Source organism: Nomascus leucogenys, chromosome 10 (assembly GCF_006542625.1).
Source record: "Nomascus leucogenys isolate Asia chromosome 10, Asia_NLE_v1, whole genome shotgun sequence".
NCBI lineage: Eukaryota > Metazoa > Chordata > Mammalia > Primates > Hylobatidae > Nomascus > Nomascus leucogenys.
Window position 1 is genome coordinate 55,696,088 of NC_044390.1, and position 25,616 is coordinate 55,721,703.

At 52.4% G+C, this 25,616-nt stretch overlaps 1 protein-coding gene across 2 annotated transcripts; it reads left to right on the forward strand.

The window, feature by feature from the left end:
- The first annotated feature begins 237 nt into the window (after positions 1-237).
- On the forward strand, positions 238-25,027 carry AKAP8 (A-kinase anchoring protein 8). 2 transcript variants are annotated; one of them, XM_003275884.3, is made up of 14 exons: positions 238-340; positions 3,039-3,077; positions 5,394-5,426; positions 5,962-6,241; positions 6,690-7,179; positions 7,677-7,806; positions 8,026-8,072; positions 10,224-10,257; positions 12,078-12,165; positions 16,335-16,476; positions 16,764-16,857; positions 17,609-17,739; positions 19,517-19,612; positions 23,184-25,027. In XM_003275884.3, exons 1-14 carry the CDS (start codon positions 322-324, stop codon positions 23,637-23,639), a joined length of 2,079 nt encoding a protein of 692 aa, XP_003275932.2. In that variant the 5' UTR covers positions 238-321; the 3' UTR covers positions 23,640-25,027. The 2 variants fall into 2 exon arrangements, with proteins under 2 accessions (XP_003275932.2, XP_030676433.1); XM_030820573.1 differs by lacking the exon at positions 3,039-3,077 and having other exon boundaries at positions 296-340.
- The last annotated feature ends 589 nt before the right edge of the window (positions 25,028-25,616 follow it).

Sequence of the window (25,616 nt, forward strand, 5' to 3'; positions counted from 1 at the left end):
CTCCGGATTTCTGTTACTGTGCCGCGCGGGCGGGGCGGGGCGGGCAGAGAGGCGGGGTGCGCGTGCGCGTGCGCGCGGGCCGGGCCGTCGGGCACCGCAATGGGACCACAACTCCCATCAGGCTACGGAGGTGGATCTTAGCAGCCCGAAAGGCCAGCTGGGACGGCGAGGGCGGGCCCTCGTGAAGACCAGCCAATGGGATCGCGCGGAAGTAGTGACGTGTGCGCCTGGTCTTCCAGTAGTCGACGGCGGAGGTGCGCTGAACGCATGCGTGCTGTGGTCGCCTAGTAAAAGGGGCTGTTGGTGGGCCGCGTCGAAGACATGGACCAGGGCTACGGAGGTTTGTGTTAGCTGCTGGGTGCGGAGCGGGGAGGGAAGGCTCTGTGCGGGCGACGCAGCCGCTGCGCAGACGGCCGCGGGCCGGGCCTTTGTCCCGAGCGTGGTTGCCGTAGCCGGGCCCTGCGGAGAGGCGGCCAGGGCGCGCGCGCGCGCGTCCCTCATTGGGCTTTGGCGCCGTCGCTCCCGGGGAGCTGCGTGCGGATTGGCCGCCAGGGCCCGAGGAGGCGGGCGGGACTCGGGGTTGGGGCAGACGCCGCGGTGGGCTTCGTGGGGGCGTCTTGGGCCGTGTGGGCCGTTTTTGCCCCTCACCTTCGGCGGAGTCCTTCCGGCCCCCAGCGACCCCGGGGTTTGCACTCCCGGCTTCCTCTTCCGAAGACGCCACAAAATGGCGGCGTTAGGGGGCGGAGCTACAGCGTGGGGTTGTGAGGTCGGGCCCGGGGAGCTGGGTCTGGGGCCGCGGGCGCACCGCGAGGGCCGCCTCTCTCCCGACCTGCCCTGGACCCGCGGGGCCGGGTAGGGCCTCCGCTGGGCTCACGTGGCCCAGGGCGCCTGTCCCGGAAGCCGTCGGGCTGCGCCGGGTCGGGCCTTTAGTCCCCGGTGCAGCGCGATGGGGCCGAGTGCGGCCGGCGCGAGAGTCAGCCTCGCCGGGCTCCAGCTCTGTACCCGGCGCGTGGTGGCCTGGGACAGGATGGTGAGGGGCAGATGCTGAGTGTTCGTACAAAGCTGGAAACCTGATGTGTCCTGGGGCTGGTGACAGATTGGCAGTTCTCCTTTTAGACAGTCTTGTGGTGGCCTGGAGGGGCCAAGGGGCTGTGCAGGAGGGAACGTGTCCTTTCCCCACTTGGCCTTAGCGCTGGCCCTGCAGTAGGGCCGATCTTCTCGAGCTGCCTGCGCCCTGCTTCTGGAATCAGAGCCTTCTGGGAGCCAAGTTTGCCCACAGGGGATAGTTCGGACATGCTGGGTGGAGCTCGACTGGGTGTAGAGAAGCTAGTGGTCTGATCCTGGGCACAGGAGCTCGAGAAGTTGTCGATCTTGAGAAGTGGCAGGGCAGAAGTATCTCAGCACCAGAAATTGTAGAGAGAGGTGTCGGTCCTGAGGCGGCTGCTTGCGCGGTGTGCTTTGGTGTCTTCCGGGTCCTAGCGAAGGCTCAGCCTGACTCTCCTGGTCTGCCGCAGCCTAGGTAGATTTCACCATTCTTTCCCATCAGCTCTTTTCTGCAGGCATTGTATTCCTCCTTTTCATTCTTAGTTTGGAGAGTTTTTTTTTACCCCCTCTTCCTACCTGCCGAAAACCTTTCAGACACAGTGGAGATAGTTCAGCTTCCCTGATTTCTTGTGTTTCAGGGAGCATTTTAAGGTTAATAGTGCGTGCCACTTACACTAGAGCTTCGCAGAGTAGCAGTTTCTCGAGGTTGGTTACTTGCTGATAGAATCTGCAGTCTGCCTTTCTGCTGCACGGATGCGAATTTAGAAGGCTTTGCGCTATGACGGAGGGGAAGGCGTAGCATAGCAGAGGGCAAAACTCAGCGGTATGACTGGGTCAAGTCTCGTAACCCATGAGCCTAGCTCCCTTGTCTCTGAATAGCATTCGGGACAACAGGGTTTACTGGGTGCTTGTGGTGTATCGGCACGCACTAGGTACTTAGCGGGGGCGGGGGGGCAGGGGGGTTCTGGTGAGGGAGACATGAATATGTTCCTGCCTTATCAAAGTGAAGTCATTTAACAGGCATGGTGGCCACCCGCGCGCAGCTCAGTGCTGGGCCCCAGGGACACAGAAATAAAGAGAACACAGTTCTCATTCTCCTTCCTGGTGGGACCAGACAGATGCCATAGTGGGCGGGGGGTGTGGAGGGGTGAAGAGTGCAGTCTGATGCCTTAGGGCCAGGCCAAGGCCCTGGGACTTAAATGTCCAGGGGATCCGTGGAGGGCTTAAAAGTGGCAGGAAGGGCCGGGCACAGTGGCTCACGCCTGTAATCCCAGCACTTTGGGAGGCCGAGGTGGGCGGATCACGAGGTCAGGAGATCGAGACCATCCTAACACGGTGAAACCCTGTCTCTACTAAAAACACAAAAAATTAGCCAGGCGTGGTGGCGGGCGCCTGTAGTCCCAGCTACTCGGGAGGCTGAGGCAGGAGAATGGTGTGAACCCAGGAGGCGGAGCTTGCAGTGAGCCGAGATTGCGCCACTGCGCTTTAGCCTGGGCAACAGCAAGACTCCACCTCAAAAAAAAAAAAAAAAAAAAAAAAAGTGGCAGGAAGTGCAGCTTAGAAAGATGCAGTTTATGTCACCAAATTCCCATGCTTATTTTCAGTTATGAAGTACTTGTGATGGCAGTCTGAACTGGTTTCCTACCTGTGTGGTGGGTTGGGGAACGTGTCCTCATGCTGAGTGGATTGTCTTGTGTTAGCCTCAGTTGTGGATGAAATCTTGGAGAGGTGAGGTCCTTGGCCAAGGTCCCTCTGCAGGGCAGAGCTGACTTCCAAGCCCACTTCCCATCCTTCTTTTTCTGCTTTGACCTCAGCCAGGTGGAATGCGATGATGCCATTAGCCAGCTGTGGGATGGCTTTATTGGGGGGGGGGGGGGTCTTCCTTCTTGTAAGGCTGGCACTGAACTGTAAGGAGATCCCTTTAGGAGTACCCCCAAGAGGACCCGTTCTCTGGTGTGACAAATAGAATCTTAACTCACAGGGTCTTCTTGCAGGCTACGGGGCGTGGAGTGCTGGACCTGCCAACACCCAGGGTAAGTGGGCTCTGCTTTGCGGGTGAGGCATGGGCTTCCCCTAACTCAAGGCCCTAGCATGGCAGAGCTGAACTTGGGTCAAGGGAGAGTAGTAGCCCAGGGGTCAGCAAACTTTGTGTAAAAGATCAGATAGTGAATATCTTTGTGGCTTTATGAGCTCCACAGTCTCTGTAGCAGGAAAGCAGTCATAAATGTGTGAAAGAGTGGATGGGACAATGCCAATAATTACTTACAGACAGTACAACTTGAAGATCATAATTTTTGTGTGTTATTAAATACTCTGTTTTGGCAAAATATTTTTGTTATTCTGAGTAAATAGCTGAGGGTATATCCAAGGTGTTTTTTTCTCTATAATTAACAGACTTTTTAGTACGGCTTTAGATTTAGTAGTGGAGTTTCATACGCCCACCCACCTCCACTCAGGTATAGTGTCTCTCATTAGTACGATTTTTTTTTTTCTTTTGAGACAGAGTCTTGCTCTGTTGCCCAGGCTAGAGTGCAGTGGTGTGATCTCGGCTCACTGCAGCTGCAGCCTCCCGAGTAGCTGGGATTACAGGCACCCACCACCGCGCCCAGCTAATTTTTGTATTTTTAGTAAAGACAGGGTTTTACCATGTTGGCCAAGCTGGTCTCGAACTCCTAACCTCATGATCAATCCCATAATCAAAGTGCTGGGATTACAGGCATGAGCCACCATGCCCGGCCTCGTTAGTAAGATCTTTCATTAGCTGGGCGAGGCAGCGCATGCCTGAAATCCCAGCACTTTGGGAGGCTGAGGCAAGAGGCTCACTTGAGCCTGGGAGTTCAAGACCCGAGCTCACATTATCCTTTTATCCTACTAATAAAAAATTAGTGGGGCGTGGCAGTGCGTGCCTGTAGTCCCAGCCACTCAGAAGGCTGAGATAGGAAGATTGCTTGAGCCCAGGAGGTAAGGCTGCAGTGAGCTGAGATTATGCCACTGTACTCCAGCCTGAGTGACAGAGCAAGACCCAGTCTCAAAAAAAAAAAAAAAAAAAAAAAAGGCCAGGCACGGTGGCTCAGTGGCTCACGCCTATAATCCCGGCACTTTGGGATGCCGAGGCAGGCGGATCACGAGGTCAGGAGATCCAGACCATCCTGGCTAACATGGTGCAACCCCGTGTCTACTAAAAATACAAAAAAAATTAGCCAGGTGTGGTGGCGGGCGCCTGTAGTCCCAGCTGCTCGGGAGGCTGAGGCAGGAGAATGGCGTGAACCCAGGAGGCGGAGCTTGCAGTGAGCCGAGATCGCGCCACTGCACTCCAGCCTGGGTGACAGAGCGAGACTCCGTCTCAAAAAAAAAAAAAAAATCTTGCATTGGTGTGATGCATTTGCTACAATTAATCAGCCAATGTTGATGTGATATTATTCACTATAGCTCATAGTTTTTGTTAATTTGTATAGTTCTCTGAGTTTTGACCCAGTGTGTAAGTGATGTATCTCATGTCAAAATTTGTCATTGAATACACTTTAAAAGCTTTACCCCAACCATTTAAAAAGGTAAAATTCATCCCTAGCTGAGGGCAGAGCCTGAGAACACAGGGCTACGGGCAGTGTGCTGGTACTTATTTATGGGCACTGAAATTCGAAAATCCTAAGGGCTGTGCCAAGGCGGGCAGTGGGCTCGGTGTGGCCGGACTTTTTGCAGACCCCCGCTCTAGAGTCAGGGTCATGATGCTAGGCTTGTTTGGGGGACCAGTGCATGCTCTCTGCTGGCAAGTCTTTCTGCTTTCTACCAGCCCGTGTTCTAGGGCACGAGGGCTTCCTTTGTTTTCTGAGCCTGAGATCTGACTCGGGCAACATGGGGAGTGGGGCTGCTTTTGAGCCACCACCTGGTGTTTCAGAAGGAGGCCTTCCAAGTAACTCGTGGCACATAACGTCCTCTTGCTCGCTTGAGTTGGGGACGTGACTTTGCACCAATGCCTCGCTATGCAGTTGGCAGCACCTGCACTCTGGCTTCTGATGGGAACTGGCCCTTTACGAGGACTCTGCCTGGGGCCGGGCCTGGCCAATCTCTTGGCCAGCAGCCCACAGTGGACGAGCTTCCTGGGGAGCGTGCAGCATCCCTTCCCTTGCTCTGACGGAAAGTTGGCCTTGCCTGGGAGAGAGGGCTTGCTTGTGCTCAGCCTAGTGCTCTGTAGGAGTTGAGTGAACTAAAAACACCCAAGGGTGCCTCCCTGAGCCCTGCGGAAGGAAGCCCTGGTCCTGGGGCTGTGGAGGGTGAAGCAAGGTGACAGCTGGGGTGTCAGTGCCTTCGTTCTGCAAACAGGGCCCTTGTGTGTTTTTGTTTCCCCTAAGGTGCATATGGAACGGGTGTGGCCAGCTGGCAAGGTAAGCCCTTCTGTGGGGGGGGTCTGTGGGCGGGCAAGTGGGCCTCTGATCTGAAGTTCAGGCGGGTCAGCCCGTCAGGGAGGTTTGGCGTGGACTTCCTGGCTCTGTTTCTGAGGACACAGTCAGCCAGGGCTGCTGTTGTGTATATGGGGGTGCTGCAGAGGGCTGTGGTGGGCGGCCTCAGGGGAGCATGATGGGGAGGACTGTGACTGTGCTTTGGGAGCAGCGGTCCTTTGTGGGGCCTGTCAGCAGCCAGAACTGCTCTTCCCAGGCTCTCAGTCACCCGGCTTTGAATGGGGAGCAGGTCCTAGAGTCTGGCATGGAAAACCTGCTGCTCGGCACTGAGGCTGCCCCTTTCTCTGGCCACCTCCTGCTGCCTCTTGGCAGGTCACAGTGCAGTGTGAAGTGATGCCAGCAGCACTGGGTCCCACATCCCTTTTCCTTCTCCATGGCAGCAGGTGCCCCTCCCCGGTTGTTCCACCACGGACAGGCCTCATGGCTGCCTAGGTCTGACTTGGCTCCTCCCCCGTGACAGGTTATGAAAACTACAATTACTACGGCGCCCAGAACACCAGTGTCACCACAGGCGCAACCTACAGCTACGGCCCAGCCTCGTGGGAGGCCACCAAGCCCAACGATGGCGGCCTGGCGGCCGGGGCCCCTGCCATGCACATGGCCTCTTACGGCCCAGAGCCATGCACCGACAATTCCGACTCCCTCATTGCCAAGATCAACCAGCGTTTGGACATGATGTCCAAGGAAGGAGGCAGGGGCGGGAGCGGCGGCGGTGGGGAGGGCATGCAGGACCGGGAGAGGTGATTATGGACCCAAGCCCTTCCCCTGGGACCCCACACATCCCCACCTTTGTGCACATGGGAGTGGGCACCCACTCTTGAGGGAGGGCCCGTCCCCACCTTCCTCCTGGGTGTGGCATTGATGAGTTGGGCTCGTGGGCGGTCAGTGGTGTTACAATAGGACTTCCTTGCTTTTCTTCATGGCGGGGCTTAGGCGTGGTTGTTGGCTAAGCTCCCCGAGACTCCTTTTTTCTACATCATGCTACTCCTGTGGCCAGGGGCTCTGTGTCCCCTGCTCAGCAGTGTTCCAGGGAGGGTGTTGGTTTGTTTTGGCCATCCCAGCACTTAGGTGGGATGCAGGGTGGTTTGGTTTGCTGTTTTGAATGTAAGGGCGTCGAAGTTATACTGAGGGAGTGTGGCAGTGGGCGACCGGGGTGACCGCCCCTGATGGGCTGTGCTTCCGTTGCAGCTCCTTCCGCTTCCAGCCGTTCGAGTCCTATGACTCCAGGCCCTGCCTGCCGGAGCACAACCCCTACCGCCCCAGCTACAGCTACGACTATGACTTCGACCTGGGGTCCGACCGCAATGGCAGCTTTGGGGGGCAGTACAGTGAATGCCGAGACCCGACCCGGGAGCGGGGCTCCCTTGATGGCTTCATGCGGGGCCGGGGCCAGGGCCGCTTCCAGGACCGGAGCAACCCTGGCACCTTCATGCGCAGCGACCCCTTCGTGCCCCCTGCTGCGTCCTCTGAGCCCCTGTCCACGCCCTGGAACGAGCTGAACTACGTGGGTGGACGGGGCCTGGGAGGGCCCTCCCCCAGCCGGCCACCTCCGTCCCTCTTCTCCCAGTCCATGGCTTCCGACTACAGCGTGATGGGCATGCAGGGGGCAGGCGGCTATGACAGCACGATGCCCTACGGATGTGGCCGCTCGCAGCCACGGATGCGGGATCGGGATCGGGTAAGTCCTCACAAGGTTCCTTCCGGCCACCTTCGCTTCTCTTTTTAGCAGCTTTATTGAGGTAAAATTTCCCCATCTCAACATTTACTTAAATGTTTTTAAGTGCGCAGTTCGACTTTTAGTTAATTTACAGGATTGTGCAACCATCCCCACCACCACAGTCTAATCTTCGCGTTTATGTCAACCAGAAGAGAAATCTCTGCTCATTAGTCACCCCTGTCTCCTCCCCCACCCAGCCCCCGACAACCACCACTGGTCTCTGGATTTGTGTGTTCTAGACATTTTGCACAAATGGAGTTGCGAAACGTGTGGCCTTTTGTTCCTGGCTTCTTTCACTCAGCATGATTTTCTTTTTAGTTTCAAACTATGTTGTCTGTTTGCTTTTGAAAAGACCTTTTGTGCCTGTGTTGTCTGATCCTACAACCTCCTTGTTCTTTTCTGTGGGGCATCTTCATGGCCCTGGTAAGTAGCTCATGGGGTGTGCTTGTTGTCTGTAGCCCAAGAGGAGAGGGTTTGACCGCTTTGGACCAGATGGCACGGGCAGGAAACGGAAGCAGTTCCAACTTTATGAGGAGCCAGACACCAAACTGGCCCGGGTTGACAGTGAAGGCGATTTCTCCGAAAATGGTATGTCCTGGGGGCCAGGTGGGCCAGATGGATGTAGGATGGGTCAGCTGCCTGCTGGGGGCTCTGCCGGCCCCATCTGTGTTGTGGACACACGCAGGTGGCGTGTTTCACCCCCACTTTGGTCAGGGCAGACTCACCCTGGATGGCGAGCTTGGGAGGGCGGAAACCGGCTGGGACCATTCTCCGGGGACTGACTTTTCCTCTCTTTGTGTCTGGCAGATGACGCAGCTGGTGACTTCCGCTCAGGAGATGAAGAGTTCAAGGGTGTAAGTCCACCAGGCAGCCCTTTCGCCTCTAGCGTGGGATTTCTTCTTTCTTCAATCATGCTTCCTCACAAAGGGGCAGGAGCAGCTGCTGTGGGAGATTTGACTACCTCTGAGTGGATTCAAGACCCTGACTTTTAGCTAGGTTTCTAAAAGTTTTCCACCTTAGCCGGCATGGTGGCTCACACCTATAATCCTAGCACTTAGGGAGGCTCAGGTGGGTGGATCTCTTGGGGTCAAGAGTTCAAGACCAGCCTGGCCAACATGGTGAAACCCCGTCTCAATTAAAAATACAGAAATTAGCCAGGAGCGGTGGCACTTGCGTGTAGTCCCAGCTACTCGGGAGGCTGAGGGAGGAGGATCACTTGAACCTGGGAGGTGGAGGTTGCAGTGAGCAGACATTACACCACTGCATTCCAGCCTGGGCGACAGAGGGAGACTCCGTCTCAAAAAAAAAAAAAAAAAAAAAAAAAAAAGGAAAGTTTTCAACTTACAACAAACATTCCCTTTCTGAAAAAAGCTCCCAGTTCCTCTCCCTGGTCTCTAGGCCAGTAGATGCAGGGACTGTGGGCTAAAGCCTCCAAGCACAGGCTGGAGGCTCATTTGCTGCCAGCTCTGTGCCGGGTGCCGCTGACTGGTGTCCTCATCCTTCCATCCTCACAACAAGGCACAGGCAGGCAGCACTGGGGCCAGTTCATAGCCAGGACCACCCCAAGCTCTTGGGGAGGTGCCTCAGCCACCCCAGTGTAGATTCTGATCCAAGTTGGAGGTGTAGGGCCTGAAGGTCCAGCGTAGGAAGGAGGGCCTTCCCCAAGTCCTTAGAGTCACACAGGCAGGGAACAGGCAGGAAATGGTGGCTTTTCGGGTTTTCAGAGTCTCACAGGCAGGAGATGGTGGCTTTTCGGGTTTTCAGAGTCTCACTTGATCCCTATTTTGCTGGTCTTGAGACTAGGAATCTCTGTAAACCTGCTGATTGTTAATTTAGCCATATGTTCACTGCCTAAGGAGTCAGCTCTGTTCAGATTCTCAGTTGAATCGTTTTTATCTATATATGATTTGTTATTAAGACATTGGGTAAATATAGGCCTGGCGTGGTGGCTCACACCTGTAATTCCAGCACTTTGGAAGGCCAAGGCGGATGGATCACAAGGTCACAAGATTGAGACCATCCTGGCCAATATGGTGAAACCCTGTCTCTACTGAAAATACAAAAATTAGCTGGATGTGGCGGCACGCACCTGTAGTCCCAGCTACTCGGGAGGCTGAGGTAGAAGATTTGCTTCAACCCAGGAGGCAGAGGTTGCAGTGAGCCGAGATCGCGTCATTGCACTCCAGCCTGGAAGACAGGGCGAGACTCCATCTCAAAAAAAAACAAAACAAAACAAAAGACATTGGGTAAATATAAATAAAAGCTTGGGAAACATGGTGGAACTCATTTTCTGTTTCTTTTTTTTTTTTTTTTTTGAGACGAGTCTGGCTCTGTTGCCCAGGCTGGAGTGCAGTGGCGCAATCTCGGCTCACTGCAAGCTCCGCCTCCCGGGTTCACACCATTCTCCTGCCTCAGCCTCCCAAGTAGCTGGGACTACAGGCGCCCACTACCATGCCCAGCTAATTTTTTGTATTTTTAGTAGAGACAGGGTTTCACCATGTTAGCCAGGATGGTCTCGATCTCCTGACCTCGTGATCCACCCGCCTCGGCCTCCCAAAGTGCTGGGATCACAGGCGTGAGCCACTGCGCCTGGCCGGTGGAACCCATTTTCTATGAAGAATACCGGAACTGGCATCCCCCAAGTGAGACTCTCTCTCCCTACAGTTGGTGAACAGGCTCCGTTCATAGAATTGTATGGGTGGGTCTTTGTGGCAGGGCAGGCAGTTCTGCAGCTTAGGAGGAACCGAGAGAGGATGGGTGAGTGGCTTTTTAGAAAGGTCATTGTCACAGAATCTCTGAAGGCAACTGGGAGTAATAACAGGACACACAGGCCCTGTCCTGAGCCCCGGAGGCTGGTCCTGACACACTGTGGCTCATTTTTGGTGGCATAGCAACCTAAGTCTTGGGTGAGACTGCCCACCAGGCAGTGGCCAGGGACTGGGCTGGTTGTGGAGAGTTCTGGACACACTAGCTCACTGCCGGACTTTGTGTATACTCTTTTCCAGGAGGATGAATTCTGCGACTCTGGGAGGCAAAGAGGTAGGCGTCACCATGTCCCTTGCAGCTTTCCTATGTCTTCCCGGCTGCCCCGCACTTACTGCCCAGCTTCTAAGCAAGCCAGGGGCCTGGATGGAGGGGCCCGTGGCTGTGGGGGAAGAGGGGCTGCAGCCACCAGATGGGCCTTGACTGTGGCGATCAGCTGACACTTTGCTTCAAAGTGTCTGGGGCAGCATTTACTGGAAACGGGTCTGTCTGCCTGACCCGATGCGGGTTGCAGTGGGGATGGGGGGCAGCCTTGGGTGTCCACCACAGTTGAAGTTTGTAGGGAAGGAGAAACATGAGAGAAGAGGCCCCCAGCCCATTTTCTGTGCCCTTGGCCAGTGCATATCCCTGAACTGTTTTCTCTGGGGCTTCCTTTTGTCCAGTTCCTTCAGTCGCCTGCCCTGGGCCATGCTGTGGGCCTCTGTGGTGGGGATACTGGCAACTGCACTGCAGATTGCTTCATGCCTGCGAGTGTGTGACAGCAGACACCTGCGGGGTCGGGAGCACCCAGGCCCACTGGGTCTTTGAGAGGCAGGTGCCCTTCAGCAGGTCTCTCCATGTCCAATGCAGGAGACCAGAGGGTCTGCAGCAACAGCAGAGCAGGCTTAAAGCCTGCACGGCAGGGCGGCCTGAGGTGCCGCGGCCTGGAGCTCACCCTGAAGCCACTTGTTTCTTTACCTGTCCTGTGAGTCTTTCTGTAGCTGGTTACCCCAAGGATCACAGGCTGGCTCCTCAGTGGCCCTGCTCCCATCGATTCTGAAGGTCCTTGGCCTAGACACTCCTCCTGTTCAGGCTTAGCCAGCCCTCTGCGGTCCTCCCCCCCTTGACCCGCAGCAGTCCTGTCCATAGCACGGGGCGCCCCGAGCGCTTAGCGGCACAATGCTACAGCAAAGGTGACATGTCTGTTGCGCGCAGGTCCTGCTACCTACCCGGGATGACTTTGCTATTAAACAGCAGTCATAGTTTCAGGCAGTGACCTCTTGCCAAAAATCCCACACGCCCTTTTGAGAGGCTTCTGAGCAGCGCACGCCGGTCGCCATCTTCGTGGGACAGTCTCGGGACTGGCATCAGGGGTAGGGGTTACAGTTCAGATGCTTCTCCAACCTTTTTTCAGCGTCCGTCCCTGGCCTCATGCTGGGACGATGGCCACGTGGCTCTCTCAGGATCTCCTCTGCTGGCCCCAGGGGACGGACGGGAGGACCAATCGGTCTCTTCCCAAATTTTTTTCTAGGATTGCTTCCCACGCAGCCCTGGGAAAGCCCTAGATTGACGGTTTTTGTGAGTGGAAGATAGAGGTCGGGCCAGCAAGGACTGTCAGACCTGCTGAGGCCCTAGTTCAGACGGGGCCACCAGGACGTTCGTCACGGTCCACCTAGAGGTGGGATAGAGGGCGGCGGAGCAGCTGCTTCACTTCCTGAGGCCTTCAGCTGCCGCCTCTTCGTCCGGGGAGAATGGGCTTCTCCTGTGATATTGGGAGAAGACCCCATCGCAGGGCATGAGATTGGACAAGCAGGATGGGGAGGACAGAGGGAGCAGGGGGCTGTGGTGCATATGGGGTGGGCAGGCTGTGCCCCTAGCCCGTCCTGGCCGCCTCAGGCCATGTGGGGAGTTTGGTGACTACTCCGGGCTCTCACCCCAGGCCCGTGTCCACCAGGAGTCTCTGATGGTGCCTTGGGGCATCCTGGACCCTACCACGTGGTGCAGGCAGTGGCAGGGCACAGGGTGCGGTGGCCAAGCTGCAGCCCCCCGACCAGGCCCTGGAGCTCAGCTCCTTTGCAGGCCCCTCAGAGCGTCTTGAAGGGACTTGTCTGTTACAGGAGAGAAGGAGGACGAGGACGAGGACGTGAAGAAGAGAAGGGAAAAGCAAAGGAGAAGAGACAGGACGCGGGACCGTGCAGCTGACAGGTGAGGCGCGGGCACACACCCCCACAGGAGGAGGCGGACCTGGTGCGGTGGAGGTGCTGCCGAGCTCACCTGTCCTCGCTCCACAATGCTGGGGGCCTTGTGGCCTGACTCCTCTGGCCAAACCAGTGGGAGGCAAAACAGTAAACAGTTGGGAGTGCAGAAAAGACCATCACTCGTTGTGCTCCCAGCATACGGGCTACCTGTCTCCTAGGACGGCTGGGACGTTGCTTTGGTGAAGATAGATTTCTGTTCTTGCTTAGAGGATTGGTGTTTGACTTCTGTGTCTCTATTCCTCTGGAATCCCAGCCTTGCTGGTGGGTCTGTATGGTCCATAACTGCTCAGCTGGGGGCTCTGTTACTCTCCTGCCGGCCTGAGGGGCATCCCTGTCCCCTGGCCTGGTGTCTGCCATCTCTGACAGTGTCCTGTGTTCACCTTATCCAAATCCACACCACCCCTGGAGTTTGACATAGCTAGGAGATAGATAGAGAGATGGTCCTACCATTAAGATTTTGTCCCACAATAGAAAAGGATTCCAAAAATGTTGAGCCCAAAGGATGTCATCATGAGCACACCATGTGCCTGCCTCTCCCTGCCAGGAGTTAAGTGGCTTCTGACTAGAAACTGAAATCACCAGTGATCATGTGATGCTGGGGAATCCTTGACCTTAAGGTTCACATGGGACACTGATTTTCTTTTTTTTTTTTTTTTTTTGTTCCTGAGATGGAGTCTTGCTCTGTCACCCAGGCTGGAGTGCAATAGCGTAATCTCAGCTCACTGCAACTTCTGCCTCCCGGGTTCAAGCAATTCTCCTGCCTCAGCCTCCTGAGTAGCTGGGATTACAGGTGCCTGCCACCAAGCCTGGCTAATTTTTGTATTTTTAGTAGAGGTGGGGATTCACTGTGTTGGCGAGGCTGGTCTCAAACTCCTGATCTTGTGATCTGCCCGCCTTGGCCTCCCGAAGTGCTGGGATTACAAGCGTGAGCCACCGTGCCCAGTCTGGGCAGTGATTGTTTTGTTCAAAGAAATGCTTAGTAAAAGGGGCCAGATGCAGTGGCTCACACATGTAATTTCAGCACTTTGGAAGGCTGAGCCGGCAGATCGCCTGAGGCTGGGAGTTCAAGACCAGCCTGGTCAATATGGTGAAACCCATCTCTACTAAAATTACAAAAATTAGCCAGGCATGGTGGCAGGTGCCTGTAATCTCAGCTACTCGGGAGGCTGAGGCAGGAGAATCACTTAAACTTGGGAGGTGGAGTTTGTAGTGAGCCAAGGTTGCACCACTGCACTCCAGCCTGAGCGACAGAGCAAGACTCTGTCTGAAAAAGAAAAACGGGCTGGGGGCAGTGCCTCACGCCTGTAATCCCACCACTTCGGGAGGCCGAGGCAGGCGGATCAGATCACCTGAGGTTGGGAGTTCGAGACCAGCCTGACCAACATGGAGAAACCCGGTCTCTACTAAAAATACAAAATTCGTCCAGCATGGTGGCGCATGTCTGTAATCCCAGCTGCTCGGGAGGCTGAAGCAGGAGAATTGCTTGAACCCGGGAGGTGGAGGTTGCAATGAGCCAAGATCACACCACTGCATTCCAGCCTGGGCAACAAGAGCTAAACTCTATCTCAAAAAACAACTCCATCTCATTGAGCCAAGATTGTGCTATTGCACTCTAGCGTGGGCAACAGAGCAAGACTGCATCTCAGGAACAAAAAAAAACAATCACTGTCCCATGTGAATCTTAAATCAAGGATTCAAAAAAAAAAAAAAAAAAGAGAAATGCTTAGCAAAATGAAGCCAGGAACCAAACGCAGAACTGTTTCTTCTTAAGTGGTACGGGAACATTGAAACCCTTGTTATTTTAAACAGATAAATGATGGATAGAGTAGATGACTTCATGTCACATGGAAACTGAGATGACATTTTCTTTTTAATTATTTTTAAACTTAAATAATCTAATAAAGAGACAGGTCTTTCTCTGTTGCCTGGGCTGTTCTTGAACTAGCCTCAAGACATCTTCCTGCCTTGGCCTCCCAGAGTACTGGGAGAAGGGTATAGAGATGACATTTTTTTACTACTTTTTGCTTTTTTTTGTTTTGTTTTGTTTTTGCTTTTTTTTCATCTTGTATGTTCTTCCAATGAACAGGTGACTTTTTAAAAAAAAGAAACCTTTAGAGAGTGTGCTAGTGACTGAGGATCTCTTTTTTTTTTTTTTTACCCTTGGAGATGGGAGTCTTGCTGTGTCGCCCAGCCTAGAGTGCAGTGGCACGATCTCAGCTCACTGCAACACTCCACCTCCTGGGCTCAAGTAATCCTCTTACCTCAGCCTCCCAAGTAGCTGGGATTATAGGCGCCCGCCACCATGCCCAGCTAATTTTTGTACTTTTAGTAGTGATGGGGTTTCACCATGTTGGCCAGACTGGTCTCAAACTCCTGACCTCAGGTGATCCACCCACCTTGGTCTCCCAAAGTGCTGGGATTACAGGCATGAACCACTGTGCTGGCCATGACTGAGGATCTCGAAGGGACTTGGAGGAATTGTCACGGGGAGGCAGAGGTGTAGCAGGGAAGCACACAGCTCATCAGTAGCTTCCTGACAGTGCTGTGTATGAGCCCCGGGAGATTGTCCCCTCCCCCCATCCGTAGGGACTGTCTGCAGAAGCGGAAGTGTCTTCATGGTGCTTGTCAGAGGTCAGAAGCCAGGCATGTGGAGTTGGCAGAGGTGAAGTCCTGAGCGTCACAGGGCCTGCACCCCTACACCAGAAGGGCAGGAGCCTCCAGGAGGGAGCACCTCAGTGTGGTGGCCTGGGGGCCTGCAGGCTGCTCTCCCTCGCCATGCAGCATGGTTGCTTTTGGGGAGGCTTTGAAAGCCTGTGACAAAGAAGCCTCACTTTTTATCTGTAGAATTTGATGTGACATGTCTTTATGTGTAGTCTCATGGCAGAACTGATACTGGGTTTTGTGTTTTGAATTGTGCGAGGTGTTTTGTCTGCACGTAAAATGAAGTTGCCTTGTGTCATCCCAGTGCCTGCAGAGAGAAACTCATCTGAGAAGCTGTGAAGCTAGATGCTGGGCCCCAAGAGCTGCCAGCCAGAGCCTAGGGCATCCCCAGTTCCAAGCAGTTGCAGCTTTCTGGTGTTTTCTCAGGGGCTTTGGGGCCAGAGGGGCTGCAGTGCCAGCAGATTACCATGCGAGTCATTTTCCTGAGATACCTGCAAGCCTGTGTTCCCATTCTTCAGCTGGGGAAGTTTGGGTAACTGTGGTTCTGTTGCCCCTTGGGAAGTCGGAACTCTTGGTTCAGCAGCCACTTTTCCTGGCTGAGTGCGGTGGCATGCACCTCTAATCCCAGCTACTTGGGAGGCTGAGGTGGGAGGATTGCTTGAGCCCAGGAGTTTGAGAACAACCTGAGCAATATAGTGAAATCTCATCTCGAGAAAAAAAAAATAAGTCTGGGCACAGTGGCTCACGCCTGTAATCCCAGCACTTTGTGGAGGCTGAGGCAGGTGGATCACCTGAGGTCAGGAGTTCGAGACCAGCCTGGCCAACATGGTGAAACCCTGTCTCTACTAAAAATATAAAAAAAAAGTAGACCGGGCGCAGTGGTTCACGCCTGTAATCCCAGCACTTTGGGAGGCTGAGGTGGGTTGATCACGAGGTCAGGAGTTCGAGACTAACCTAGCCACCATGGTGAAACCCCGTCTCTACTAAAAATACAAAAATTAACTGGGAGTGGTGGTGGGCACCTGTAATCCCAGCTACTCGGGAGGCTGACGCAGGAGAATCACTTGAACCCGGGAGGCAGAGGTTGCAGTGAGCCGAGATCGCACCACTGCACTCCACCCTGGGCGACAGAGCGAGACTCCGTCTCAAAAAAATAAATAAAATAAAATAAAAATACAAAAATTTAGCCAGGCTTGGTAGCGGGCCACTGTAATCCCAGCTACTCGGGAGGCTGAGGCAGGAGAATCGCTTGAACCCAGGTGTTAGAGGTTGTGGTTAGCTGAGATCGCACCATTGCACTCCAGCCTCGGCAACAAGAGCGAAACTCCGTCTCCAAAAAAAAAAAAAAAGAAGAAAAGAAAAAAAAATTCCTGAAAATCCTGTTTATATTTCAGCTCTCCCCAGAGGTGAGCTGATGCTCCCTGCTTCACTCCCCTCCTTGTTTTCCTTCTCTAGAATTCAGTTTGCCTGTTCTGTGTGCAAGTTCCGTAGCTTTGACGACGAAGAGATCCAGAAGCATCTGCAAAGCAAATTTCACAAAGAGACCCTGCGGTTCATAAGCACCAAGCTGCCTGACAAGATGGTGGAGTTCCTCCAGGTAAAGGACATCTGGACCCTGTCACCGCATCTCCCGCCCATCCCGCAGGTGCCGGATCCCTTGAAGGAGGAAGGGACATCAGAGGCTATACTTGGCCAAGGTTTCCTTTCCCAGATAGAGTAGCTGTGTAAGTCCCCGAGTCACGGGGACAACCAAGAGCTCCAGTCATCGTGCTGTGCTGCCCCATGCAGCTGCTCTGATAGCTGCCTGCCTAGCCCTGGCAGCTGAGAAATGTCCACATGTGCCCACCTCTCATTTTACTTTATGCCGTCTCCAATCCCACCTAGGAATACATTGTAAACAGAAATAAGAAAATTGAGAAGCGGCGTCAGGAATTGATGGAGAAAGAAACCGCGAAACCAAAACCAGATCCTTTCAAAGGTGAGTTGTGATCCCAGGATGAGTGCTTTCCTGGATGGTAGTAAGGCATGTGACGGGACCTGTAAAACGTGGCGCAAGGCCGGGCACGGTGGCTTACACCTGTAATCCCAGCACTTTGGGAGGCTGAGGCGGGCAGATCATGAGGTCAGGAGATCGAGGCCATCCTGGCTGACACGGTGAAACCCTGACTCTACTAAAAAAATACAAAAAATTAGCTGGGCGTGGTGGCGGGCGCCTGTAGTCCCAGCTACTTGGGAGGCTGAGGCAGGAGAATGGTGTCAACCCGGGAGGCAGAGCTTGCAGTGAGCCAAGATCGCACCACTGCACTCCAGCCTAGGCGACAGAGCGAGACTCTGTCTCAAAAAAAAAAAAAAACGTGGCAGGAAGCCAGCCCAAGGTGGCTGAGAAGGTGATGACGAGACCTGTGGGAAGAGCGCTCAGCAGCAATGGAAAGAAAGAAACCTTCGGATGTGGCCTTGCATAGATTGCAGCTTGTATCAGTGACGTTAAGCACTTTCATGTCTTTTTCTCCTTGGTTTGAAAAGAAACAACCAGGAGGAACAGAAAAGCTGAAAAGTGCAGAATTCCCAGCTATAGAGGCCGATGTGCTGACCCATACTTCCCGTAGAAAGGCAGGCTATGCCCTTCTGATTCCTTAGAGTTGCAGGGAGAAAACGTGGGCCCGGTTGGGGAGTGGGAGGAAAGCATCACTTGCTGTCCCAGATCCTACAAGACATGCTTTTCCTGGCAGGGATTGGCCAGGAGCACTTCTTCAAGAAGATTGAGGCTGCTCACTGCCTGGCCTGCGACATGCTAATTCCTGCACAGCCGCAGCTCCTCCAGCGGCACCTGCACTCCGTGGACCACAATCATAACCGCAGGGTGAGTCTTCCTCCCCACACTGCCTGGGGTACGCATTGCAGGGCTGCGGCTCAGAGCCTGCTGTGTCTTATGGGGAATAACAACATCTTTAGGGGTTCTTGCTATGTTTCAAGTCTATCACTTCCATCGATGGGTTGTAAGATTCGTCTCAGTTTTTAATAAAAATGTGAGAAAATGTGTTGCTTAGACTTGATTAAATGCAGTAGCGGAGATTCTCCTGATAGTGTTTCCACGTAGGTCAGTTTCCCACTAGCAGAAGGCCTGGGGGCTTCCGTAAGCTGAAAGGGCCATTGAAAGCCGAGTGGCCCAGGGGACTTGGACTAAAGGACTGGTTCTGTCCTTACCTAGCTGCTGGGGCTTCAGGCTAAATGTTGAGCCCAGGGGTCAAATGTTGAAGATGCTGGAAAAATGCCTTATTTGAGTCAGATGATGAGTATTTTTAGCATTGCAGACTATAGAGGCTCTATCCAGCAACAGCTCTACCTGCTGTCAGTGCAGAAAAGCAGACAGTGAAGAGTGCCTGTGGCTGCGTTTGCTCCGCAGCCTGTCACTTTCTGGCCCTGGGTTAGCAGCTCTCTCCTTAGTTTACTCAGCTATTAAATGGGGAGGTCAAGAGCTGCACACCCATCTCACAGTACTGTGTTTTGGTTTTGGTTTTGGTTTTTTGGTTTACGTTTTTGTTTTTTGTTTGTTTGTTGTTTTTTTTTTTTACGGAGTTTCACTCTTGTTGCCCAGGCTGGAGTGCAGTGGTGTGATCTTTCACTGCAACTTCTGCCTCCCAGATTCAAGCAATTCTGCAGCCTTAGCCTCCTAAGTAGCTGGGATTACAGGTGCCCACCACAATGCCCAGCTAATTTTTTATATTTTTAATAGAGATGGGGTTTCACCATGTTGGCCAGGCTGGTCTTGAACTCCTGACCTCAGGTGATCCACCCGCCTCAGCCTCCCAGAGTGCTGGGATTACAGGTGTGAGCCACTGCACCCAGCCCCTGTACTGTTAAAGATCAGCTGAAAAGCAGTATACAAACAAGGAACTATTGTGCAAACGAGTCAGGCTCTAAAACAGTCAGAGACTTGGTGCAGTCATAGTTGTGTTTCCGTTTGTTTTTTTTTAATTTTAATTTTTGAGACAGAGTCTCACTCCATTGCCCAGGCTGGAATGCAGTGGTACAATCTCAGCTGATTGCAACCTCCATCTCCCAAATTCTCAATGCCTCAGCCTCCTGAGTAGCTGGGATTACAGGTGTGCACCACCACACCCAGCTTATTTTTATATTTTGTAGAGACAGGGTTCCACCATGATGGCCAGGCCCGTCTCAAACTCCTGGCCTCAAGTGATCCACATGCCTCAGCCTCTCAAAGTGCTAGGATTACAGGCATGAGCTGCCACACCCAGCATAGTCATACTTTTGTTGTTGAACTTATGAAATCAATGTAACCCCAAAAACTGAAAAGAAAGAGCTTGTCCTTTTCCTCCACTGAGGCCACACAGCCTTTCATTTGTAAATGCTCTTGTTTCACCCCCAGTTCTGCATGTGCTACATGGGTATCAGTGGTGCATCTTTGCGTTTATCTCTTAAGATTGCCCAGCTTTTCCAGTTTGTTAGTCTTGGTTGCACAGTCTCTGGAGCCTTCTCTCTATTCTTGGAGCCTGGCGTTTTGAGATTTGCCTCTCTGCATAGGGCTGATCTCAGGATGACTCGGCAGAGCCTGGCTGGTTTGTTCTCTTCCTTAATCTTTGCCATTTTTAAGAGCTCACATTTGGTTCCCTTTGCAGTTGGCTGCTGAACAGTTCAAGAAAACCAGTCTCCATGTGGCTAAGAGTGTTTTGAACAACAGACATATAGTGAAGATGCTGGAAAAATACCTCAAGGTTTGTGCTTGCGAGTACCACAGACAGGAAAAGCTTTCAAAAGGGAAGATGAACCCCACGAGCAGGGAGTTGAATCCAGAGTGCAGCGTTTAGCATTTCTGAGTCTTGACAGTTGGGGGACACTGGAATGCATCAGGCTCAGGAACATGACAGCTGGGATTTCCAATGAGTCACTGCTTGCCTGGGGACTCTGGGGATGTGGCGCTGCTTGATAATCAGTGTGTAATGGATTTTTACCATGAAAAATCCTGATTGTTTAGCCTTAAAATTCTGAGCAAATGATGGTTAAGTGCTTTTTTAAGAAAAACCCAAGGTTAGCCCTACTCGGGAAGCTGGGATGGGAGGATTGCTTGAGCCCAGGAATTTCTGAGGCTACAGTGAGTGATGGTGGTACCACTGCACTTCAGCCTGGGTAACATAGCAAGACCTGGTCTTTAAAATAAAGGAAAGCGGGGAGCTGGGAGTTACGGCTCATGCTTGTAATCCCAATAGTTTGGGAGGCTGAGGCAGGAGGATCCCTGAGCCCAGGAGTTAGAGGGGTTATGATTGCACCACTACACTCCAGCCCAGGTGACAGAGCGAGACCACATCTCAAAAACAAAATCCAAGGTACATGAGAATTTTCCAGGAGAGAAGCTAAAAAGAGATTTCATTGATAGAGCCAACTGACAGTGAGGTTGAAGGTGAGGGGTAGTGAAGAACCAGAGCCTTCATGATGGGAGCAGCATATCAAAGTCCCAAAGTGGGTGCTCATGGAGAGAAGGCTGCTTGGAAGAGCTCCCAGTTCTTCCTTGTGAAACCCGTTTTGCTCAGTGTTCATCCCAGGACTTTAGCATTTGGGGCAGGTGGCTAAGTCCCAGCCCACAACCTGACTTCAGGACCTTTGCCCTCCTCAGTTACTAAACACTTCCATATTTGACAGTTCCATCCATTAAAGGCACAGAATCTAAATAACCAATTGAAGAAACATGACTAAGCCAGGCGTGGTGGCTCACACCTGTAATCCCAGTACTTTGGGAGGCTGGGGTGGGCGGATCACTTTGAGCTCAGGAGTTCGAGACCAGCCTGGACAACATGGTGAAACCCTGTCTGTACAAAAAATACATAAATTAGCCAGGCATGGTGGCATGCGCCTGTGGTCCTACTCAGGAGGCAGAGGTTGCAGTGAGCCAAGATCGTGCCACTGCACTCCAGCCTGGATGACAGAGTGAGACCTTGTCTCAAAAAAAAAAAAAGAGGAAACATGACTGATGAGTATTTTACCTTTGCAGCTTAAGCAAGGTAAAAGTTTCTAGAGTCAAGTGTGGGCTCAGGCTTTTAAGTGTCTCTCTCTTTTTTTTTTTTTTTTTTTGAGTCAGGGTCTTGTTCTCTTGGTACCCAGGCTGGAGTGTAGTGGTGTGATCATAGCTCACTGCAGCCTCAAATTGCTGAGCTCAAGAGATCCTCCCCACTCAGCCTACCAGGTAGCTGGGACTGCAATAGTACACCACCACACCTGGCTAATTTTTTTTTTTTTTTGAGACGGTGTCTTGCTCTGTCACCCAGGCTGGAGTGCAATGGTGCGATCCCGGCTCACTGCAAGCTCCGTGTCCTGGGTTCATGCCATTGTCCTGCCTCAGCCTCCTGAGTACCTGGGACTACAGGCGCCCACCACCACGCCTGGCTAATTTTTTGTAGGCAGATGGGGTGGCCGGGCGCAGTGGCTCGTAATACGCCTGTAATCCCAGCACTTTGGGAGGCCGAGGCAGTTGGATCACGAGGTCAGGAGTTCAAGACCAGCCTGGCCAAGATGGTGAAACCCTGTCTCTACTAAAAATAAAAAAAATTAGCCAGGCGTGGTGGCGGGCGCCTGTAATCCCAGCTACTGAGGAGGCTGAGGCAATCCAGGAGGTGCAGGTTGCAGTGAGCCAAGATCACGCCATTGTACTCCAGCCTTGGCAACAGACCAAGACTCCGTCTCAAAAAAAAAAAAAAAAAAGAGATGGGGTTTCACTGTGTTAACCAGGATGGTCTCGATCTCCTGACCTTGTGATCCGCCTGCTTCAGCCTCCCAAAGTGCTGGGATTACAGGCGTGAGCCACTGGCCCGGCCACACACTGGCTAATTTTTTAAGACAGTGTTGCTCTGTTGCCCATGCTGGTCTGACCTCAAGTGATCCTCCCGCCTTGACCTCCCAAATTGCTGGGGTTACAGGCATGAGCGCCTTGCCCTAAGCATCATATTTTAAAACATGTTTCCTAATCTGGTAATGATAACTTTTAGTTTGCTTGTTTTAGACTACAGATAGTTTTTTTAGCATATACTTAGGAGAATTTTGACTTCTGAGGGAGTCAGACTTGGATTTGAATCTTGATTTGCCACGTTGCCCAGGCTGGTCTCGAACTCCTGAGCTCAAGCAGTCCTCCGGCCCCAGCCTCCCAAAGTGCTGGGATTACAGGCATGAGCCACTGCACCTTAATGAAACTAAAATATTACGTAGTGTTAACTTCCTATTACATGCCCTTTTTTATTTTATTTTATTTTTGTGAGACGGAGTCTGGCTCTGTCGCCCAGGCTGCCAGGCTGGAGTTCAGTGGCATGATCTTGACTCACTGCAAGCTCCGCCTTCCAGGTTCACGCCATTCTGCCTCCTCAGCCTCCCGAGTAGCTGGGACTACAGGTGGCTGCCACCATGCCCGGCTAATTTTGTTTTTGTACTTTTAGTAGAGACGGGGTTTCACTGTGTTAGCCAGGATGGTCTCGATCTCCTGACCTCATGATCCGCCCACCTCGGCCTCCCAAAGTGCTGGGATTACAAGCGTGAGCCACCACGCCTGGCCTCATGCCCTTTTTAAAAAAACATCAAGTTAAGGCTGGGCTTGTGAACTTTTCCTCACTGTTACATGCTTGATTAAAAATCACAGGCCAGGCGCGGTGGCTTGCGCCTGTAATCCCAGCGCTTTGGGAGGCCAAGGCAGGTGGATCACCTGAGGTCTGGAGTTGCAGACCAGTCTGCCCAACATGGTGAAACCCCATCTCCACTAAAAATACAAAATTAGCCAGGCGTGGTGACTCCTGCGTGTAATCCCAGCTACTCAGGAGGCTGAGGCAGGAGAACCACTTGAACCTGGGAGGCAGAGGTTGTGGTGAGCCGAGATTGCGCCGTTGCACTCCATCCTGGGCAACAAAGAGCAAAACTCCGTCTCAAAAAAAAAAAAAAAATTGCAGAATGGGCCGGGCATGGTGGCTCACACCTGTAATCCCAGCACTTTGGGAGGCTGAGGTGGGTGGAAACCCCATCTCCACTAAAAACCCAGGAGGCGGAGGTTGCAGTGAGCCGAGATCGCACCACTGCAGTCCAGCCTGGGCAACAGCGAGATTCCATCTCAAAAAAAAAAAAAAATGCAGAATGTCTCCCCGAGGTGTTTTCTGAATCTGTAGGCTCTGAGAACATGTAGGATTCACTCCTGTGGCGTAATTTACAGAAGTGTTTCCCTTGTGGACTGCTGGTTCTGGAAAGCTGACATCCCTGCAATCATGGGCCTCCTGAGCTCTGCTTACACCACACTGACCTGCGTTTCCTCTTGGCCAGGGTGAGGACCCTTTCACCAGTGAAACTGTTGATCCAGAAATGGAAGGAGATGACAATTTAGGAGCTGAGGATAAGAAAGAGACACCTGAGGAGGTGGCCGCGGATGTCTTAGCAGAGGTGATTACAGCAGCAGTGAGGGCCGTAGATGGGGAAGGAGCGCCCGCTCCAGAGAGGAATGGGGAGCCAGCTGAGGGCGAGGGCCCCGTGGACACAGCGGAGGCCGGTAGTGATCCTCAAGCTGAACAGCTGCTGGAAGAGCAGGTGCGCTGCGGAACGGCATCAGAGAAGGGCGTCCCCGAGGCCAGAAGTGAGGCTGCAGAGGCTGGAAATGGCGCCGAGACAATGGCAGCAGAGGCAGAAATTGCCCAAACCAGAGCTGCTCCTGCCCCAGCTGCCATGGATGCTGAAGTGGAACAAACTGATGCAGAGTCCAAAGACGCTGTTGCCACAGAATGATGCTCATTTCCCTGTTCCAGGGAAGGCGTTGGGATGATGGACGCATTGCTCTTTCTCCCTTGGTTTGTAAGCAGTACAAGGGCATGTGCTCCCGGAATATGCTGTAATCTAATTTTGGTGAAGACACCCAGCCGTTTCCTCCTGAGCAGTGCCTCTCACGGCTTGTCTCATGCAGTCGTGTGGCTTCTTTCCCAGGTTTGAAAGCTGAAGTACATTGTCCTTAGCAGCTGTAACATGTCTCTTGACACTGCACTTGGAATAATAAAGGTTGGGTGATTATATCTTGATGATAGATTACTTGTTCAATAGAGCCACTGATGGAATGCTTCCTTTTTTATTTTTTTCCTTAATTTTTTTTTTTTGGTTGGGAATAGCTCAATACTAGGAATATATCTTGCTCTATAGAGGATTTTTTTTTTTGTTTCAAGCTTCAGCCTTTAACCTATACCTTTGTAGTGTACCATATGGTGTGTGACTTTCACAGGACTTGGCAGCACCTGGTTCACATGTGGCACTGACCATGTCACATCCACGCACTCTCAAAGGCCAGAAGTATCTGACCGACCTACGCCACTGGAAACACACCCACCGCAACCTCAAGAACCAGACTGTGCAGAGGGCATTGCATCCCAATCTTTAGTCCTTGCTGAATCAGTTCTAGTCCTTGCTGAATCAGTTCTCTAAACCTCATTTGTGTTCCACCTCTAGACTACTTCAGGTTTTTTTCCTTTAAAATTAGTTACTACCACTCAAATGTATTTACAAAGAAAATTTGGCCAGGCATGGTGATGCATACCTATAATCCCAGCACTTCGGGAGGCCGAGGTGAGAGGATAGCTTAAGCCCAGGAGTTCAACACCAACCTGGACAACATAGCAAGACCCCGTCTCTTAAAAAAGAAAGAAAACTTGATGTGATTCCCATAGATGGAATAATCCAACATAAATTGCCATAGATAGAAGCTATCTGTAAAATATATATATAAAATGAATATATGTTTCATTTTAGAGAAATAACTATTACTTTAGATCTTTCCAAACTGAGAAAGGGAGGCTAGCATGTGTCCAAGGTTAGCACGCAGCAGAATTTCCTAAAATCAGAAGAATTGGAAGATCTTCCCCTTTTGAAATGGCCCTGCTGTGTCGGTTTCCCTGTGGCCTTTTGAACTGTACATCTCACATGTTGGGAAACGCTGGCCACTGGGAAATCATTAGAAAGGAGGCAGTAAAATATTTGCCGAGCCTCTACTCTATACCAGGGGCTAACTCACCAAGCACATTCTAGGAATTGGGCCCTGCTCCTGAGGAGCCTTAGTGGAGATTCCAGGTGAATATTTATGAAAAAGTCAACATTAGAACTGAAAATGGAAATAAACTGCTTGATAAGACGATGGTGCCTCTGGGTCTTTTCTGCTCAGCATCCGTTTGTGTTGCGTAGATGCGTCTTAATCGCAGGTTGAGCATGCCTTTTAAGCTTGTTCTCTGAAGGCAAAAATGTTGGTAGCATTGAACAGTAGTGCAAAAACATCACTAGTGGAACTGCTTTATTTCCTTAATTTTCTCTTCTTTTTTTTTCTTTTTTTTTGAGACAGTCTTACTCTGTCATCCAGGCTGGAGTGCAATGGCATGATCTTGGCTTACTGCAACCTCTGCCTCCCAGGATTACAGGCATGAGCCACTGCACCCGGCTCTTCCCCCCCACCCCTTTTTTTTTCTTATAAAAATCCAAGACCTGGCTGGGCGCGGTGGCTCACGCTTGTAATCCCAGCACTTTGGGAGGCTGAGGCGGGCGGATCACGAGGTCAGGAGATCGAGACCACGGTGAAACCCGGTCTCTACTAAAAATACAAAAAAATTAGCCGGGCGTAGTGGCGGGCGCCTGTAGTCCCAGCTACTCGGAGAGGCTGAGGCAGGAGAATGGCGTGAACCTGGGAGGCGGAGCTTGCAGTGAGCTGAGATTGCGCCACTGCACTCCAGC

Excerpts from the sequence above, each read along its gene's own strand:
- AKAP8 (XM_003275884.3), top strand. Across the intron at positions 10,258-12,077 it reads CGACTCTGGGAGGCAAAGAG|GAGAGAAGGAGGACGAGGAC; the intron begins GTAGGCGTCACC and ends TGTCTGTTACAG. Across the intron at positions 12,166-16,334 it reads CGGGACCGTGCAGCTGACAG|AATTCAGTTTGCCTGTTCTG; the intron begins GTGAGGCGCGGG and ends TTCCTTCTCTAG.